Source organism: Aphidius gifuensis, linkage group LG3 (assembly GCF_014905175.1).
Source record: "Aphidius gifuensis isolate YNYX2018 linkage group LG3, ASM1490517v1, whole genome shotgun sequence".
Taxonomy (NCBI): Eukaryota; Metazoa; Arthropoda; class Insecta; order Hymenoptera; family Braconidae; genus Aphidius; species Aphidius gifuensis.
Window position 1 is genome coordinate 18,888,211 of NC_057790.1, and position 19,637 is coordinate 18,907,847.

Sequence of the window (19,637 nt, forward strand, 5' to 3'; positions counted from 1 at the left end):
ACCATATACGGCCTCCGCGTGTCTACGATCAGGGGCGAATTTTATATTGTACAGAGTGACGGTGCATCAACTCATATGGGGGGCAAACATAGGGGGGCCAATTTTGATTTTTTTATTTTGGAGTAAAAGAAAGTATTTTTAGTATTTTTAGTATTTTTATTTTATATGAAATCTATACCTATTGAATGAATATTAAAATAAAAATGATTTTTTTTCTTTATGTTGTTTTTAAGATGCTGATTACTTTTTTTGTTCAATTTTTATGCATATTTATATTAAATTACTTTGTAAATCTTTGTAAAAAAAAAAAAAAAGTACTTTTTTAATTTAAAAATCAAAGATAAATCTCATGTAAGATAAAAAGCAACACGTTGATCAAGGAGCGTCATAATATTGAATCGTAGTTGAAAAAAAATTACTATGCCAGAAATAAGATATCAACTTGATTACAAATAGTTACAAAGTTGAAACACAATAACACACTTATATGCAAAAATAAATAAATAAATTGCATATACATATAGATGTTGTATATATTTGTTGAGGCATAACGTGGCCGGTACTACGCTCGTTAGAAAACGAACGCGAAAAAAAAAAAAATCAAAAGAAGAAAAGAACAACCAGTAAAACTCACCTCCGGATGACCCAAATCTCTCGATGTGTGTCCATTTCCTTATTCACTCCATTACATCTTCCATCAAAAAACACTTAAATATTTTGCAAATAAATATTCATCCATATAATCACACCTAGTCTCTTAAAACTCTACAATCAAATTGAAATAGAAAAAAAAATTAATAAATATTTCATAATTCAACAAAATTAAAAGACCAAATTACATATATATTATTATTATTTTTTATGTTAAATAAATGAAAATTTAAATAACTCACTGTAGTTTTTTTTTCCACTTGTTTCGATTATAATTAAATATCATAATTCAAGCGTTAAAAAAATTACATTATTTTTACACTACAATCATTTAATTCTTCCGCATTTCATCATTATACTTGCAACATTATTAAAAATAAAATTTAAATATTCGAATCATTTGGTCTATATTTATCTGAAAAATAATAAGAAATATATATTTATGGCAATATACTATTTTATATTATTAAAATATGATTACTTGAATAATAATAAAATTTAAAAAAAAAATAAAATAAAAATCATGTATTATTCATGATGTATCAACCTACTCAATTAAGTTTAAATGTTTTTAGCTGCACAGCTCATCGACTCAAGCTTCAAATGGAGGGTGCATCAAGTAGGCAAAGATCTAAAATCATCATCAGCCTCATTTTAAATTCAACATTAATACGTCATTCAAACATTCACAATCCATATGTGTAAAAAAATTTATCTAGAAATTGAAAAATATCAACAAACTATTATTATTTTAGTAATATTATTGATCAATTTTAAAATAATATTAATCTTTTGTATATACAACTAGTTTAATTTTTAAATATTTAAAATATAAATTATTATCATCATGTGTCATTTTTTTGTCATCCATGAGTAATCCTTATCATAATTTTCCTTGTCATTGTTGAAATAAAAATTTCATCTAAAACATAAAAAAAAAAATATTAAATAAATATTTATTAAATGATATTATAAAAAAATTAAATAATAAATAATAATGACAAGTCATTTGAAAATATAAAATGATATTTAAAAAATAATAATAATAAAAAAAAAAAAACACTTTATGTTAATGCATTGTTGAGATCATCAGTCACTTATTTTACATTTTTTTACTTTTCATTATTACACATCTCTCCCTTATTATTATATATTTCCTTTCATTTTTTTAAACATACAGTTTATTATTAATTTTATAGCTTTGATATTCATACAAACACAGTGTAATTATTAATTATTTTACCTTTACTATTTGCAACGAGTGATTATTTAATGAAGCGAAACGTAAAATATTTAAAATTCGTTTCGCTGGTGATTTGAGAACAACATACTTCTGGTGGTATGGATGATCAATACAACACAGCAAATATTTTATTGTTGTTTCATTCCATCAATTTATTTCTCTTTAAAAAAAAAAGCAATAAATATTAAAAAAAAATATTAATAACATAATAAATTGAATAACAATGACAATTGCTAGAAAAAAAAAAATGTAAATTACATTTCATTTGTTAGTGTTGTTGTTTTTTCATTATATTATAATGTTAATTGTTTAAAATAATTATTAATATATTTATTAAAAAGAAAAATTATTAATAATCAAAAAAAAAAAAAAGTGCAATTAACATAATAAAAATATGGTGGTGTTTTGTCTTTGAATATGTCAATGTGGGATTGTGTGTTAACTAAAATGATTCTTGTTGATCCTTGAATAACCGCCTAGCAATGATATCCCACGGGTATGTTACCTTCTATGCCTGTTTCTCGCCTACACACATATTGGTTAATGTTTAAGTTTTTTTTTTTTTTATTTTTTTATTTATGTTGACGTCACTTACTCGGACCATAGATGGACTGGCACACGACCCTGTGGGCGATACACCAGAGCATTAAAAATTATGACTATTTTATAAAATGACATTCAAACATATTTTACCATTTTTCGTAGCATGAGTAGAAGTTTCTTTCTTTCTTTTCATTCTTTCTAATCATGAAAAAAAAATATTAAAAAAAATTGTGGGTGTTAATGCTTCTTTACTTGAATGTATTATTTAAAAAAATATTCAATAGTAAATATTATTTTAATAAATAATACATTATACTGAATAAATAAAATTGAAAAAAAAAAAATGATTATAGATTATTTTGATTATTGTTTATTGATTTAAAAAAAAAAATGATTTTTTAAAAATAAAATTATGATAATTCAATTTTTATATTTTTTCTATATTGAATTAATATAATTAACGTGAAAATTGACGTGCATCTCTATTTTGTCTTCCTTGACGAAAATTTCGACCTCTATTACTGTTGTTTGAATTTCTTGCATAACCATATCCACCTCGATGATTTTCTCTTGGTGCATTTCTAGATAAACTGCTTGCTCCCATTCCTGTATTTTTTTTTTTGAAATAATTGAGATGTTAAGGAAAAAATAAAATCAACGAGACACTTACAAGTTCATGGCACATCCAAATATGAATTTTTAATAAAACCCACGTAAATAAAAATCAAAAAAAAAATTTAAAATAAATTATTATTGTTAATATTATTGTTATAATTAATATTAGTATATGATGAATTTTTTTTTTGAAAAAAAGGATACGTAATGCAATATTAGGTGGTACTACAAAACCAAATGATTTTGCAACTTCTTTTAAATCCAGTGTGTCAATATTAAATATTTGTTTCAAATGATGTGACTCATAAGCACGTACATATGATTTAAATGCTTCTTTTGCTGATGCATACATAAACTTATTGGTTGATACTAAATTTTCAACCTGTAATAAATAAAAAAAATTAAAATTTTCATTGTTTTTTTATTGTTAATATTTATAATAATGTATATATTTTTTTAAATATCAATAATTCATTAAAAAAGTATGTGATAAATCTAAATGCGGAAGTTATTTAGAGTCCAAGTGCGTGTCTATAGTCAAGCAGCTGTCAAGCAAAATGAAGAAGTCATGCTTGAAATATAAATTCTACAAGTTAAAAAAATTTTTATCAGTGTTGAATATCCGTTAGTCTGTTTGAGAATAAAATTCACTTGAGCATCCCATCAACATTATTATTTTATTATTATTATATTTTAAATAAAAATGGAAAAAAAAAAAAATTCTTTAGCAAGATTTTATCCACTGTAATTATTAGTTATGTCAATTAGACACCCGTGTCACAATCAAGTATAACATCTTTTTTTTTATTTCTTTATTCGCGAAAGTGCATCTAGCTGTTTATGTGGGTGGCATTATATACTTGAAGGACAAAATATATTAACACTTATATGCATTAAAAAAATAAAGTATTCAAAAAGATTTATAAACATCTAAATTTTAATTATCAATGAATTTATTTTTAAAAAATTAATTACGTCATATTTTTTAGATGAAAATAATTATTTGTAAATATATATATAAGAAATATGATATTAAGCAGTTAAGCAAGAAATATCTAAGTAGTTTATTTACTTTTTTTTTTGTTTTTTTAGTGCATAATGTATTACAGCAATAATACATAAATATCTTGGTAAAGATATCTTGGATTAAATACACATCACAGTGAATCTTGAATATCGTAAAATTGGCCTTTCGCCGAGATTGTTAAATTCATATAAAATTTAGTTTAGTCAAGTGGCATATCATAATACATAATCAAGTTAATAAAATCATTCATGCTTTTCACGCTTTTCTTATATTAAATTTATAAAAAAGAAAATTAACCTTATTTTAAATTGAAAAAGATATTATTTTTCATTGTTTAATTTTTTAAAAATATATATAATTGTTTATTTTATTTTTTATGTTTAAAATGTTCTTTCAACTTTTTTTTTTAACCATAATTGATCATTTTATGTTTGATTCTTTGACAAATGCAGTTGGCTTTTTTTTTTTCTATTTTTCATTTTTTTAAACAAGCACAAGGCTTCAAAATGAATGAGATCATCTATTGAAAGTCAGACAGCCTGGCAACTTGTCTACTTGTTCCATAAATCACTCACTTTTATTTTTTATATATAAATATTTATTTATTTTTTTAATTAATCTTTTTTAAAATTAAAATTTTTCAACATTTTTTAATCAGTCTAAGAAAATAATAAAATAAACAAATATATATTTTTTTTTTGTCTCAATGGACATGTGTTTGGAATTGATCAAAGTTGTTAAGTTGAGTAATAAATTTAATGAAGAACAAATTTTATTTAAAAGAAAAAAAAATTGTTCTCAACTTTTTTTTTTATACTTATAATTTTTATAAATTATTTATAATTATTATTTTGACCTACGTGCCAGATCTGTTAATATATTAATTTAATGAAAGAATCGATTCACTTATTACACTTGTAATTTCAGTGCCTTGCTGTATCAATTATATAAAAACTTTTGATGCGGTCAATCAACTTTTCCAGTAATAAATATACCAATCGTAATTAAAATTAATTAGTTATTTTTTGGAATTTAAAAAATAATTGAAATAATAAAATTCTAGCAAGTTTATTTATATTGTTTATAAATATTTTTAAATATTGTAAAAATAAAACCTTTTTTTTTTTCAATTTCAAGAGAGAAAGAAATATTCTAAAAAAATAATACTTTTTTTTTTTGTTGGATCATGAGAGACAAGTAAACCAGACAATACTTCCTGTCATTAAAAAAAAAGAAAAAAAAAAGAATTCTGTAATTAACTACACAGCTACTGGACTTTTCTTTCATCATCATCGTCTTTGATGAATTTTAAAAAAGAAAAAAAAAAACATAAAGCAAGACATAGTAGACGAAAAAAAAAATATAATAAAAATAGTAAAAATAAAAATAAATGTAAACCAAAGACCTGACTCTATTTGTGCATCGATGTAAAGTCATTAAATATACTCGTGTTGAAGATTTTAACGATAAGAAAAATTCCACGATTAAATACTAAATTGATGCAACAAAGTATGTAGTTCAATTTCTACTCAAACAAGAATATATACTTGGAATAAATAAAAACTAAAATTTACTTTGATATACAAAGAAGATTGTTGAGTTAATAATTCAAGGATAATCGTATGACAACAGAGCTTCATGAATTATGAAGTGAACGTAACACCTATTGTTCACCAATCATGGCTCAATTAATTTTGATTACAAAATTTATCAATATGTCATTTAAATTCAATAATGGTTAAACAAAAAAAAATCAACTTCTTGATGCATTTGAAATATAAATAATAAATTATAAAAATTAAAAATTTAAATTAACTTTTCAACAACGTATGAGATAATAAAATACTTGTTCTACTTTGAGGCAAAATTATACCAAGTAAATCATTGATGATAATAAAAAAAAAAAATCTGCAATGATTTATAACTTGTTTTTTAATAAACTATTTGCGCACACAATTTATCAAAGTCACGCAAACCTTATTCATCAAATAAATATATTAAGATATAAAAAAAAAAAATTGCATCATGTAGAAGAATGATTTTCATTGTAATACATACAATGACAATGAAGAAATATTATATTGTTATATGAGAAAAAATAAGTAAAAATTAATTGTACATACCTGTGATTGAATATTTGAAATATCCTTCCAATTTAATTGAAATTCCTCAACGTTTACTTTTTGTAAACGTAATTCACGAAGAAAACCAAGTTCTTCAGGTCGTAAAAATAAAAGTGCATGACCACTGGTACCAGCACGTGCTGTTCTACCAACACGATGAATATAGTCCTAAAAAAAAAATAAAAATAAAATTTATTAATAACCAAAAAGAGAAAAACATAGATAAATCATTATCATTTTAGTTTTAAAAATAAATTTGTTACCTTTGGATCATCTGGAGGATCATATTGAACAATCCAACTAACATTCGGAAAATCAAGACCTCTTGCAGCAACATCAGTACATAATAATATTGCAGTCTTTGCAGTTTCAAATTGGTTAAATGTTGTTGTACGTTTTGTTTGTTTTTGTTTACCCTGATAAAAAGAATAATCATGAAATTTATAATTAATATAAAATTATTTCAAATATATTATTATATAATTTATTAATGATTTACTTACGTGAAGACTCATAACTTCTATATCACAGTAATTAAATAATTCGCTATGAAATTTAACAGACATACAAGAACTAAAAAACACAACAATTTTTTTTCTCTGATTTCTTTTAAGAAATGAATATAATAGTAAAAGTCTTTTGTCACTTGGACAAACAGCATAACCTTGGGTAAGAGTATCAACAGTTGCTTGTTCATCTTCATCATTAACACCAACATAAATAGGTTCTTTTTTTAATGCAAGTGATGCTAATGCTTCAGTTTTTTTAGTTTGTGTTGCACTAAATAACATTGTTTGTCTTCGTTCTATTAAAAAATAAAAAATAAATGTGTTATTAAAAAAAATTAATAATAAATTTAATTGATATAAATTTATTCTTACTTGGTAATAATTTGATAATTTGTTTGAGATCTTCTTCAAATCCAATATCCAAAATTCTATCAGCTTCATCAAGAACAAGACATTGTAAATTTTTATACAAAAAATCAGGAGTATTTTGTAAATGATCAAGTAATCTTCCAGGTGTTGCAACAACAATATTAACACCTTTTGCTAATTTTTGTTGTTCTGTTTGTCTACTAGTACCACCTATTATCAAACCATATGTATGATAATGATATTTCATAAGTTGTCTTAATACACCAAATGTTTGCATTGCTAATTCACGTGTTGGTGATATTATAATACAACCAGTACCATTTCTTGGCATAAATTTTATTTTATATATTAATTCAACTGCTGGTATAAGAAATGCAAGTGTTTTACCAGACCCTGTTTTAGCAGCACCAACAACATCTCTTCCTTCAAGTAATGGAGGTATTGCCTTTGCTTGAATTTCAGTCATCTCTGGAAACTTCATTTCTTCAATACTTTTTAATGTATTTTCAGAAACACTACCTACTAGAGATGAAAAATCTGGTTTTGTGGATACAGCAAGACCAACTGATGATCCTGGCAACATTTCATTGTCGTCGTCGTCATCATTATCATCATCATCATCATCATCATCATCATCATCATCATCATCATCATCATCATCATCTTTATTACCATTGCCATTATTACTATTATCATCATCATCATCATCATTACCCTTGCCATTACCATTACCATTATCATCATTATTATTAACATTATCATCTGATTCTTCCATAGGTTCATCACTTGCATCGTCGCTTTCCATTTTTTGATCTTCTTCCTCATCATCATGATCATCTTCATGCTCAGATTGTTTCTCAACTACAGAAGTTTTCTTGGAAGCTTTTTTAGGCTTGACTATAAAAATAATAAATGTAAAAATAATTATTGATTAATTATTGACATAAAATTAATTAAATATTTAAAACATACTTTTTACTGATGTCTCTTTTTTTAGGTTAGTTTTTTTAATTTTTTTCTTGTTAACTTTGTTAACCGAAGACTCCCCGGATTCATCATTTTTATTGAGGGCTAATATAAACATAAAATAAATAATTATTAATTTGTCGTGAACATTGTTTTAATAATAACCTTAAAATAAATAAACTTACCCAAAGCTGCATTTTTTAATTTTAAATTGTCAATTTTAACCTTTTCTTTTTTTTTAATTTTTTTCTTTAAAATTTTCTCGGACGATGACATTTTTTAATAAAATTATATCAATAATCACACGTTTAAAGAATATTATTTTTTATCAATCAACAATGTAAATGATTTATTATTGAATAATTTTTAACAGTTGTTAACACGTGAGTTTACTGAAGGTGTTGGGGCTATTCAGTATTTAGACTGGTTGAGACTTGTTTAGATCAAGACAGAACTTGTGTGAATGTGTATCGTGTATTGGTGTATATGATGGAGCAATGTGTGTAATGGAGGAGGACTGAGGAGCTCAGATAAACGCATATGCACCAAAATGGCTGAACATTATTTGAAAATTAATTACGAATATGACTAATGTCGTAAGAGTATTATGATAAAAAAAAAATATTAACTTACTCCAAAAAAATAAGTAAGTAAATAAATAAAAGACTTGTACTAATTTTTCATATAAAACATTATAAAAGTATAAGCAAATAATAATACAGTAGTAGGTGTTCAAGTTGCCAGCACTGTTTTATTAAATATATATTAATTAAAAATTAGTTAAATAAATTCTTGGACTTTTTCTTTTGATAAATTGATAATTAGTTAAATATAATTAATTTTTTGATCAATATATAATTATAAATTTTATTTATAAATAACGTTATGACGTCACTAATTTTTAATGTATGTGTGTTGGTATACTTGCAAAAGAAAATATTCAAAAATTCAAATAGAGTAAAAACAAAAATGATTATAAAGAAAAAAAAAATAGAAATGATAAATAAGCATTAGCATAGGTATTGAATTATCACAAATTAAATAAATCATTTGTGAATTATCATTTTAAATCATTTATAAATTAATAAAATATTTATACTTACTGAAAAAAATTAATTAATAAAACACTGTATTCTTAGTCGTACACTGAAAATCTTAAAACTCTGGTAAAAATAATAACAATACCGGTAGATGAAATTATCACGAGTATCATGGAGTTTCCAACGAATATAATCATCAATAAAATTATTAATTTAATAAAATCCTACCTTTTAGGCGGATGTTCATCTTGTAGTTCAAGATGATTCTATCTGATCAGCAGCACAACAGGTTCAATGATCACACACACTAAACACTAATCACAGGACACACTTTTTTTTCTCTGCTTTTATCACCAACATGTTCAAAAACTCTGATCACTATCACTACCACTATCACCGATTTAACACAACGTTTTTATATTATTAAATGATTTTTAATATTTTATTTTTATTCACTTTTCAATATTATTGTATTTTTAAAATAGATTATTATTATTATTTAAAGCAGTTCTTTCTTGATACACTAACATGTTCTGATTCATGAGCAACATCAACGGTCTACTGAATAATTTTTGTTAAAAATAAATAAAGCTCACCGTCAAGTGGTGCAAAATGTTTACCAATTGCAACAATAAGTGTTACATTAGCAAGAGTATAAACATCAATCATATCAGCACCATGTCATGATCTTCAAGTGTTGAGATTCATTTAAACCCAATGATTTTTAAATCCAGTTGAAGAGTTGAAATTTATTATCAGAGATTCATCTTTGTTGAAGCATAAGATCATGTGAATGCGGTCTTAAATCTTAATGCATTTTGTTGTTGGTGGTGGTCGTTTAAGTGTACCATCAAATAGTTTATAAACAATTCACTTAATTTTTGGAGCACTTGGTAACACAAACTAAAGCCAATATGTCTTGTGATATACGTTTAATATTAACATCATTCACTTGGTGTCTTTATGTTATATTTTAGCATAAAAACAGCCAGCTCAGTTGTCTCAATTATTTTAAAATAGAGCAGTAGCTTTTACGTTCTTCTTTCTTTAATATCTACATCATTGAAGCTTTTGTATATTTTATTTCACATACATAAGCAAAGACTAATGCTTTTCCCATATATAAATTTGATGATGCAACTGTAACATTACATTATTAAATTATTATTAGATAAGTTTAAGATTATATACTTTAATTTAAATAAAACGAAATAAATTAACTCACTGTACTCAAATATGATTTTCTCTCCAATGACAGACTAATTTAGTCATTTGTTTTCTGTTTCATTTTTAATTATTGTGTTTGTTGAATTACATTAACAAATTCAACGTTTCAGACACACTTTTGTTATCTGTAAACAATAAAAATATCAAATGAACATTGAGTTATAAATTTTTTTCTACTGGAGTAAATACTAAATACTAAATTTGATAAATAAACAATTAAATGAATAGTAAATAAAAATAAAAAAAAGACAAATAAATAATAAATAAATAAATAGACAAAAAAAAATATTCATAATTTTAGAAAATAATAAATTAATATTTAAATATTAATAAAAATTATTATGTCAGAATAAAATCATAAGCTTCATGTCCATTTTGGAGCAACGAAAAAAATATTAATAATTATAATTAGCATTTATCTTGTACCATAAAAATAAATAAATAAATAAATTATTGATTTACATATCAATAAATAATAATATTAATATTATAAAAAGCATTTATTTAACCTAATTGGTTCGCACTTACATTTTTTCCCCCATGTATGTTGATGAATCATGATGCGCTGATGCTGATGTTTTTCGTTAATATAAAATTAATTTGGCTTGGCTGTCTTGTATGGCATGTGTGCCAGTTTTGCTCTCAACATATCTTCATGATGATCACACATTCACTTGTATTTTTATCTGTCAAGATCCTTGTGTATTAACAAATTTTGTACAGGAGTTTCTTTTGCAACAGCTGTTGCCCTGCAGTTGGTTTTGTCTGCAGTACAAAATGCGTTGTTGATAATGTTTTTGGCACAAATTTAATATAAACTGCTACAATAAATCCCGAAAATAAAAGATTATTTGTTTGATTTTAGCTTTCCTTGATTTTATTATTTAAAAATTGATTAAATTAATGTAGCAATTAATAGCAATTGCCTTGAATATTTCACTGATTGTCCTGTTTTTTTTTCTTATATTTTTGATAATAATAATCATAATAAAAAAAAAAAAAAAATTGTAACTGAAACTTGGCATCAGATGATTGGCTGAAACAGTTTCATGATGGCCGCGATGATTTTGTGTTTTTGCGAACACTTGAGACGCTTGTGCCCCGCTGCTCGTTTGCGGGGGGGCCAGTCAGTGTTGTTTACTTGTAGTGTGAAGATGTGTATTTTGTGTTGCTCTGTATTCTTGCCGAGTGGCCCTTCGGTGTTCCTGTTAATTTTGCTGTTTTTGTGGTACAGTTTAATTCTATTATAATTTATTTTTATTTTTTTCATTGATTACTAAATAAATTTTTAATGTAGTCCGATCGCTTATTTAATATTATATTATAATAAAATTGAGTAATTCGGAATTTTTTTTTTTGCAAAAACTGCGTCGCAAAAAGTGAATGCATAAAATGGCCGCGGCTTCATAAATCCGTGCAAATTTATTTTTTTATCAATTCATTATTGTCAGTCTAACATCACCATCACTTACTGTCTATATTTATTTATTTATTATTTATTTATATTTATTTTTTATTAATTTACCATTAATTCAATACTATCGTTTTCATTTACTCTTTTTTTGTTGCCAATAATTACTCCAATTTAAAAAAAAATTATAAAACAATATGCTTATTTAATATTTTTATATTGTTTACAGTTAACGAAAAGTGTGCCTAAAACATATAATGTGTTATTGTAATTCAACAAACACAATTATTAAAACTGGAACTAAAAAAAATGACTAAATTGATTTGTCATTGGAGCAAAAATCATTTTGGAGTACAGTTAGTTATTTTATATCATTTTTTAATAATAAAAGTAGTCTCAAATTTACCCAATAATAATTTCATAATTTATTGTTACAGTTTCATCAAGTTTATCCATGGCAAAAACATTAATTTTGCTAATTCATGTGGAATAAAATATACACAAGCTTCAATGATGAAGAAAAGAAAGCTACAGCACCATTTAACATACTTGAGACAAACTGAGACTGTTTTTATGCTTGAATATAATATGAAAAATACAAAGTGAATGATGTTAATGTTAAAAGTATCACAAGACATATTGGCTTTAGTTTGTGTTACCAAGTGCTCCAAAAATTAAGTGAATTGTTTATAAACTATTTGATTGTTGAACAATCATGAAATAGTTGTTCAACTGGTACACTTGAACCACCACCAACAACAAAATGCATCAAGACCGCATTCACATGATATTATGCTTCAACAAAGATGAGTCTCTGATAATAAATTTCAACTCTTTAACTGGATTTAAAAATCATTGAGTTTAAATGAATCTCAACACTTGAAGATCATGACATGGTGCTGATATGATTGATGTTTATACTCTTGCTAATGTAACACTTATTGTTGCTATCGGAAAACATTCTGTACCACTTGATGGTGAGCTTTATCTGTTTTTAACAAAAATTATTTAGTAGACCATTGATGTTGCTCATGAATCAGCACATGCTGGTGTATCAAGAAAGAACTGCTTTAAATAATAATAAGCTATATTTTTAAAATATAATAATATCGAAAAGTGAATTATTATCAAGCGAATAAGACTAAAATATTAAAAATCATTATTAATAATATAAAAAACGTCGTGTTCAAATGGTGATAGTGATAGTGATAAGTGTTTTTGAAAATGTTGTGGTGAAAAGTAGAGAAAAGTGTGTTTAGTGAGTGTGTGTGATCATTGAACCTGTTGTACTGCTGATCAAATAGCATCATCTTGAACTACTACATGACCTGGTGTTGGAGAGTATTAATGATGACCAGCGTGGGAAGATGAACATCCCCCTAAAAGGTAGGATTTTATTTAATTAATAATTTCATTGATGATTATATTTGTTTAAAACTGTTGATTAGATGTCGCGTGTCGTTATTGGTATCGTGTACACCAGAGTATTTAAAAATACCAACTCGTCTATCATGAGATTCATCAAAACTTGCTGCTTAAAGCGCATTCTTATTTTTTTTTTTTTTTCATACAAGTGTATAGTGAGTCATTCAAAGATTCAGCAGTGTACGACTAACAATACAGTGTTTTTTATTAATTAATTTTTTTCAGTAAGTATAAATATTTTATTGATTTATAAATGATTTAAAATGATATTTTACAAATGATTCATTCAGTTTGTGATAATTCAATACCTATGCTAATGCTCATTTATCATTTCTATTATTTTTTTCTTTAATGATTTTTGTTTTTACTCTATTTGAATTTTGAATATTTTCTTTTGCAAGTGTACCAACACACATACATTAAAAATTAGTGACGTCATAACGTTATTTATAAATAAAATTTATAATTATATATTGATAAAAAAATTAATTATATTCAACTAATTATCAATTTATCAAAAGAAAAATTTCTAGAATTTATTTTATTAATTTTTAATTAATATTAATATTTTTTTTTATTAAAACAGTGCTGGCAACTTGAACACACGAAAATTACACCTATCATTTTTTATGAAAGATATTTTATGAAAATTTATTATCTGTCATTATTTCTAATAATTCAATCATTGGTAATTATTAATTAACAAAATTTGATTTATAATTTGTTAAATTAATTATTACACAAATAATTATTGAAAAATTTTTAAATTTATTGAGTTGGAGGGGCGTTTTATACCGTGAATATAGATAAACTGGTCATAATCACGTTGATTATTTGTGTACATATATTTTTTTTTTTATAAATAGCATAAATAGTGTGTGTGTAACATCGAACTTGACTTGTCAAATCGTACTCGTGTCATTTTAATCCAACATAAAAAACAGTAACATATTTATATCTTCATTCATTGTTATTTGTTTCAAAAAAAAATAAATAAACAATGGAAACATATGAGAGTGTATTACTTGTGAAATCAGAAGTATTTGTATTTAAAATACCACCAAGACCAGCAAATAGAGGACATCGGTAAGTGGATATTTTATATTAAAAAATAAAATTAAAAATATTTATTTTAACACATACCGTTATCAAACAACAACCAGACATACATCCGACACGATTTCACCAATTTTTTTATCATTAAAAATATTAACAAAACATGCTGATAAAACATAACACGAATGCTTGATAAAAAAAAAAAATTAAATTCATGGAAACAAAAACAAATACTATACCTATATAAAATAAAAAATTAATAATTAATTTCCTTTTTTAATAATAATAATAGTAATAATAAAATGTTGAATGACTAATGTATTATTTATATAAAAATATAAAATAATTAACAGAGCTGCTGATTGGAATCTTCAAGAGCCTTCATGGACTGGTCGAATGCGTCTTGTATCAAAAGGTGATTCAATATCATTAAAACTTGAAGACAAAATAACAGGTGAATTATTTGCTGAATGTCCAATTGAACAGTATCCAGGTCTTGCTGTTGAACCAGTTACAGATTCATCACGTTATTTTGTTTTACGAATTCAAGATAATAATGGTCGTTCAGCATTTATTGGTGTTGGTTTTCTTGATAGATCAGATAGTTTTGATTTAAATGTTTCACTTCAAGATCATTTTAAATGGTTAAAAAATCGTGATCAAATTGAAAAAGAAAAAGAACAACCAAAACAAGAACTTGATTTAAGGTTTAAAGAAGGAGAAACAATTAAGATTAATATGAAAATAACTGTAAGTATGCAATAATAAAAATACATATATAAATATTAAATATAAAATTTTTATATCATTAGAAAAAAGATGGTAGTGAAGTATCATCAAAAAATAAACGTCCACAAGTTGGTCTTGGATTACCACCACCTCCAGGTGGTGTTAAAATTGCTCCACCACCACCAAAAACACCAACATCATCACCAGCTCATAAACCAACTCAATCTGGTTCTGAATGGGGTGAATTTGCAAGTGCATCACAAAATCAACAAGATACACAAAATACAACATCACCTGGATCAGCAGCAACAAATGCTAGCTGGGTACAATTTTAAATATGCATGATTTACAATTTATATTATTTAACAAATGAAAAAAAAAATAGGTTTTCTTTCTTTGTTTAAATATATTTGTTGATGAAATATTTATCCTGTAAATTAGACACGCAGTTGCGTACTTGCACACTGAAATTAAAACAAATAACAAAAATAAATAAAAAACAAGGCACTCTGTTTGCATTCGTAATGGGCACAATAATAATCTCAAATATAAATTGTGCTTGTCCCAATATTAATCTCAACCAAAAATGAAAAATAAATATTAAGTAAAAAGAAAAAAAAAAAAGGATAACGATAGCAGTATTATTCCGACATCGTTCTAATCATTTTAAAAAATTTGTGATTATTCATTTACGTTGTTTAAAAAAAATTATTATTAAATGTTTTTTAAACTTAATCTTCTTGATGAATATTTAAATGTATGTTTATATTTTTTTGAGGTGTTATTATTTTGTTGTATATGTACTTGAATATTATTTGAAAAAAAAAATACACGTTAGCAAACAGAGTAATCATAACAAAGGCCTCAGCTGGCCTCCGGCTTTTGTACATAAATATTTAATTTAAAAAAAAAGATTATCATTATACTGCAAGTCTAAAATATATCAATTAACAATAAATATATTATTCGCGAAAATAGAAACAATAAAATTACGACACAAGCTTTTATTTTTCTCACGTTATCACTAATGATGGTTTTTTTTTTTTTTTCTTTGTATTTTAATTATCTAAGAATGTTTTATTAACACGTAAAAAAAATATATTATTTTATTATAGTTTTAAATTATATTTATATGGGAAACCCGGAGGACAGGCTTGTATATCTGCATTAATTAAAAATTACGTTATTACTTTGTAAATAAAAATAAAACAAAAATAATACGTTTTTTTTTTTTTTCCAATTTACGATTTTTTTTTTTTCATTTTATATCATTTTTTTCTCGTGCAAATTTAGTATATTATTATAAAAATGCAATTGTTGATGAGAGCATTTATAATATGTATATTTTGAAAGAAAAAAAAAAACATTTATCATTATTATTGGTATGACCAAGCTTAGATTTAAAAAGAAAAAAAAAAAAAAAAACGTTCTAATAAAACTTGTTATTCACGCAATAATAAAGAAAAAAAAAATATAATTTTACATGAGTTCGATAGCATGTTAATAATCAGTAAAAAATAAATAAGTTAGCGTTAATAAATATATATTAATTAAAAACTAGAATAATAATAAACAATCAATATAATAATAAACGAAAAACAAAAAAAAAAATGTATAATTATTTTATTGAACGAAAACAGAAAACATAAATGGAATTAAAATAAAATATTAACAATGATGATAAAGAAAAAACAATAATAAATTAAAATTGCAATGCAATTATTATTAACAATATCATTCCTATGTATATTTTTTTTTTTTTGAAAAATAAATCAAACCAACAATTGAAAGAAAAAAAAAAAACATATTCAAAAAACAAAAATTACTTGTACCTGTTGTGACATTGATCCAGCCAAATGACTGTATCATACTTAAAGATTAAAACAAATGAAAAGAAAGGAAAAAAAAATTATATATATATTATAATAATTATTAAATATTAAACATTAATAATGATGGTAGTGAAGAATTTATTTTACTATCACATACTAATGTACTGTATTATTATTATTAACTTTTTTTTTTTCTTTTTAAAATCGTTGATTATAATAAATATCCATTATTTATCAGTACACTTTTTTTTTCTTTTGTAATTATTAATTAATTATAATTGCAAATTAATAAGTCATGTTTGCTTTACATTCTATCACAATTCTTTGGGTTTTTTAATATTATTATTTTATGATGTCACATTGTTTTTCAAATCCTTTTTGTTCATTTGTGTTATATCTTTGAAGATTATCAAATAGATAAATTGATATTATAAAATATTTAACAACGTTTATTACGTGGTACATGAATTCGCAGTGAACGCATTGATAATGTACGATTAAATTGACGATTTGTTGATGGTTGTATTTGATCAATTGACGTATTGGTATTTGAATTTGTATGAATTAAATGTACCACAGCAACAAGCACAAATAATGTCTAAAACAAAAACAAAAGTGTTATAATTTATGTCATTGTAATAATTATTTTATATTATTTACTTACAAGAACAATAATAATATACAAAGTGTATGGTTGCAATGCGACAGTTGGTGATGATTCAACTTCTTTCAGTGCTTCAGCAGCATCTGGTAAATCTGGTTTTAATTCTAATGCATGACGAAGATGTACAGCTGCCTCTTGATGATGTCCATAAGCCTAAATCATTATTAATTAATAAATTTAATTAGTTTTTTCTTCAATTATTATTACATCAAGTTTATTATTAATTACTTTAAATATTTGTCCAAGGGTCAAGTATTGTTCCCATGCATTACGATCAGGTGGTTGAAGTTCCAATGAACGTCTAGCTAGATATGTTGCATCATCAAGATATTGAAGAACCATTAAAACTCTTGCTAAATTAAGTAAAACCTCAGCATTATGAGGTGATACAGCTAGGGCTCTTCGAAAACATTCAATTGATCTTTGTGCATTACCACGAATTCTCCAAAAATTACCAATTTGATTGTACAATTGTACAGACTTTGGTTTCTGTATTGAAACAAAAAAAAAATATATATTTAATAAATCAACAACATGTTTAATTATTAAATAATAATTTTACCTCAAATTTAGCTTTTTTTAATCGTCGTTCCAACAAATCAATATCAACATCTTCAATTTTAGTACTTCCTTTTTTAAACATCAATGCAACATGTGGCTCTGGTACTAGTGGATGTTTATTTCTATTTGCAATGCCAACTAAATTATCATAATATGTAAGATTAACTGGTTTTCCACAATCCAATACAATATCATTACACTGTTGACCAGCTGTACATTCATCGGATACAGATGATGATGAAGAAGCTGATGCTGCTGATGATGATGTTGATGTTGTTAAAGTCTCAGTAATATTCAAAGGCTCTTGCATCGAATGAGACACATATCGTCTGCCAAATTTTTCAGGGACGTTATGTTATAAAATTTTTTTTTTTTTATTTTAAAAAATAAAAAACATAAACTTTTTCTTTTTTTTTTGTCAGTACAACACAGTTGATTGAAATTCACAGCAAGGCACACAAAAAACACTAACTACGGGCAAAAATTTAAAACAGAAAAAAAAAAACAAACAAAAGCTACAATTAGATGACATATGAATGATAAAAAAAAATTAATAAATAATAATATAATTTTGAATAAAACCTATAAAATTAGTAAAACAAAAATAATTATAATAAACACATAAATAATTAATATTTTTTAATAAAAATAATGAATATAATTTTATGTAACACATGTTGATGAATATAATTAACAAAGCATGTTGAAAAAAATTAAATAAACAAACCGATCTGGAGTTCCAGCAATAATATTTCCATATTCATTGCAAAAAACATGATATTTATCTTGTCCTTCAGCATTTTTACTCCATCCTGGACCATTATTAAAATTAACAGTATTTGCAAGTATGTCAAATATTGGATCATCATCATTTGACGTAGCAAATTGTGTTGATTTAACAATACCATCAGCATTTAATCTCCAGGATGTACGTGAATTTGATAAACGTACCTGAAATACCAAAAGGCAAATTGCATATATTGCAATTCTACCATCTCGCCACATAACTTTACAATTTTTTTTTTTTTTTTCAATTATATAAACACTATTTTAAATAGTAAATTAATATTTTATTTTGATTATATATTTTTGTGGAATATTTTTAAGATATATATTTATTTGTGTGATAGATAATAATATATTAATTTTCTTAAAAACACACACTGATATTTGATATATGCACGTAACCTAGACCATTTTTAGTGAGTGGGTGAAAAAAGGGGAGGCATTGATAAGACAATTTTATGTGATGGTAAACTAGACAATATTTATTTTTATTTTTATCATTCGTACAATATTACGTCGTCAAGATGGCAGTAATAATAATTTTTTTTATTTTTTTAAAAAAAATATTTTACTATTTCGTTTGTAATGAATCATTACTAATGATTCACAAAAATATATTTAAACTAATTTTTTGTTGAATAATAATAATAATATATAATGATAATACTAATAACTAAAAAGTATATTTTTTATTTTAAAATATTTATTTCAAGTGTATTTTTTATCAGTATTTAAAAATAGAAAAATTTCCAAATTAGATAAGAAGTCACTTCTAGTTTTTTTTTTTCAGGTAAAATATATTATTTTCATTTTACGTGGCGAAATAATTTTTAGTGTGTTGTAAATATTGTCCACGTTTT

General features: G+C 24.3%; 3 protein-coding genes and 3 long non-coding RNA genes across 7 annotated transcripts; 2 read left to right on the forward strand and 4 right to left on the reverse strand.

The window, feature by feature from the left end:
• Positions 1-640: 640 nt before the first annotated feature.
• On the reverse strand, positions 641-1,390 carry LOC122852518. The gene is made up of 3 exons (XR_006373826.1): positions 1,203-1,390; positions 894-1,066; positions 641-765 (listed from the first exon to the last, which is right to left on the reverse strand). It is a non-coding gene; the product is annotated as an uncharacterized LOC122852518 (long non-coding RNA).
• A 1,018-nt stretch (positions 1,391-2,408) lies between these two features.
• On the reverse strand, positions 2,409-8,583 carry LOC122852481 (ATP-dependent RNA helicase HAS1). 2 transcript variants are annotated; one of them, XR_006373822.1, is made up of 9 exons: positions 8,232-8,583; positions 8,053-8,151; positions 7,084-7,977; positions 6,706-7,007; positions 6,466-6,618; positions 6,203-6,370; positions 3,257-3,434; positions 2,588-3,043; positions 2,409-2,518 (listed from the first exon to the last, which is right to left on the reverse strand). XR_006373822.1 is itself a non-coding variant. In XM_044152320.1 (8 exons), exons 1-8 carry the CDS (start codon positions 8,320-8,322, stop codon positions 2,895-2,897), a joined length of 2,034 nt encoding a protein of 677 aa, XP_044008255.1. In that variant the 5' UTR covers positions 8,323-8,583; the 3' UTR covers positions 2,409-2,894. The 2 variants fall into 2 exon arrangements, 1 of the variants encoding a protein (XP_044008255.1); XM_044152320.1 differs by having other exon boundaries at positions 2,409-3,043.
• Positions 8,584-9,237: 654 nt separating this feature from the next.
• Positions 9,238-11,187, reverse strand: LOC122852521. The gene is made up of 3 exons (XR_006373828.1): positions 10,842-11,187; positions 10,312-10,438; positions 9,238-10,226 (listed from the first exon to the last, which is right to left on the reverse strand). It is a non-coding gene; the product is annotated as an uncharacterized LOC122852521 (long non-coding RNA).
• A 267-nt stretch (positions 11,188-11,454) lies between these two features.
• On the forward strand, positions 11,455-12,768 carry LOC122852520. The gene is made up of 3 exons (XR_006373827.1): positions 11,455-11,541; positions 11,954-12,080; positions 12,162-12,768. It is a non-coding gene; the product is annotated as an uncharacterized LOC122852520 (long non-coding RNA).
• Positions 12,769-13,999: 1,231 nt separating this feature from the next.
• LOC122852508 (NECAP-like protein CG9132) lies at positions 14,000-15,559 on the forward strand. Its single transcript, XM_044152374.1, has 3 exons — positions 14,000-14,235; positions 14,559-14,955; positions 15,018-15,559. The coding sequence occupies exons 1-3, from the start codon at positions 14,150-14,152 to the stop codon at positions 15,267-15,269; spliced, it is 735 nt and encodes a 244-aa protein (XP_044008309.1). The 5' UTR covers positions 14,000-14,149; the 3' UTR covers positions 15,270-15,559.
• A 409-nt stretch (positions 15,560-15,968) lies between these two features.
• LOC122852492 (tetratricopeptide repeat protein 17-like) lies at positions 15,969-19,201 on the reverse strand. The gene is made up of 5 exons (XM_044152341.1): positions 18,719-19,201; positions 17,993-18,320; positions 17,659-17,919; positions 17,431-17,583; positions 15,969-17,364 (listed from the first exon to the last, which is right to left on the reverse strand). The coding sequence occupies exons 1-5, from the start codon at positions 18,994-18,996 to the stop codon at positions 17,206-17,208; spliced, it is 1,179 nt and encodes a 392-aa protein (XP_044008276.1). The 5' UTR covers positions 18,997-19,201; the 3' UTR covers positions 15,969-17,205.
• Positions 19,202-19,637: the final 436 nt, after the last annotated feature.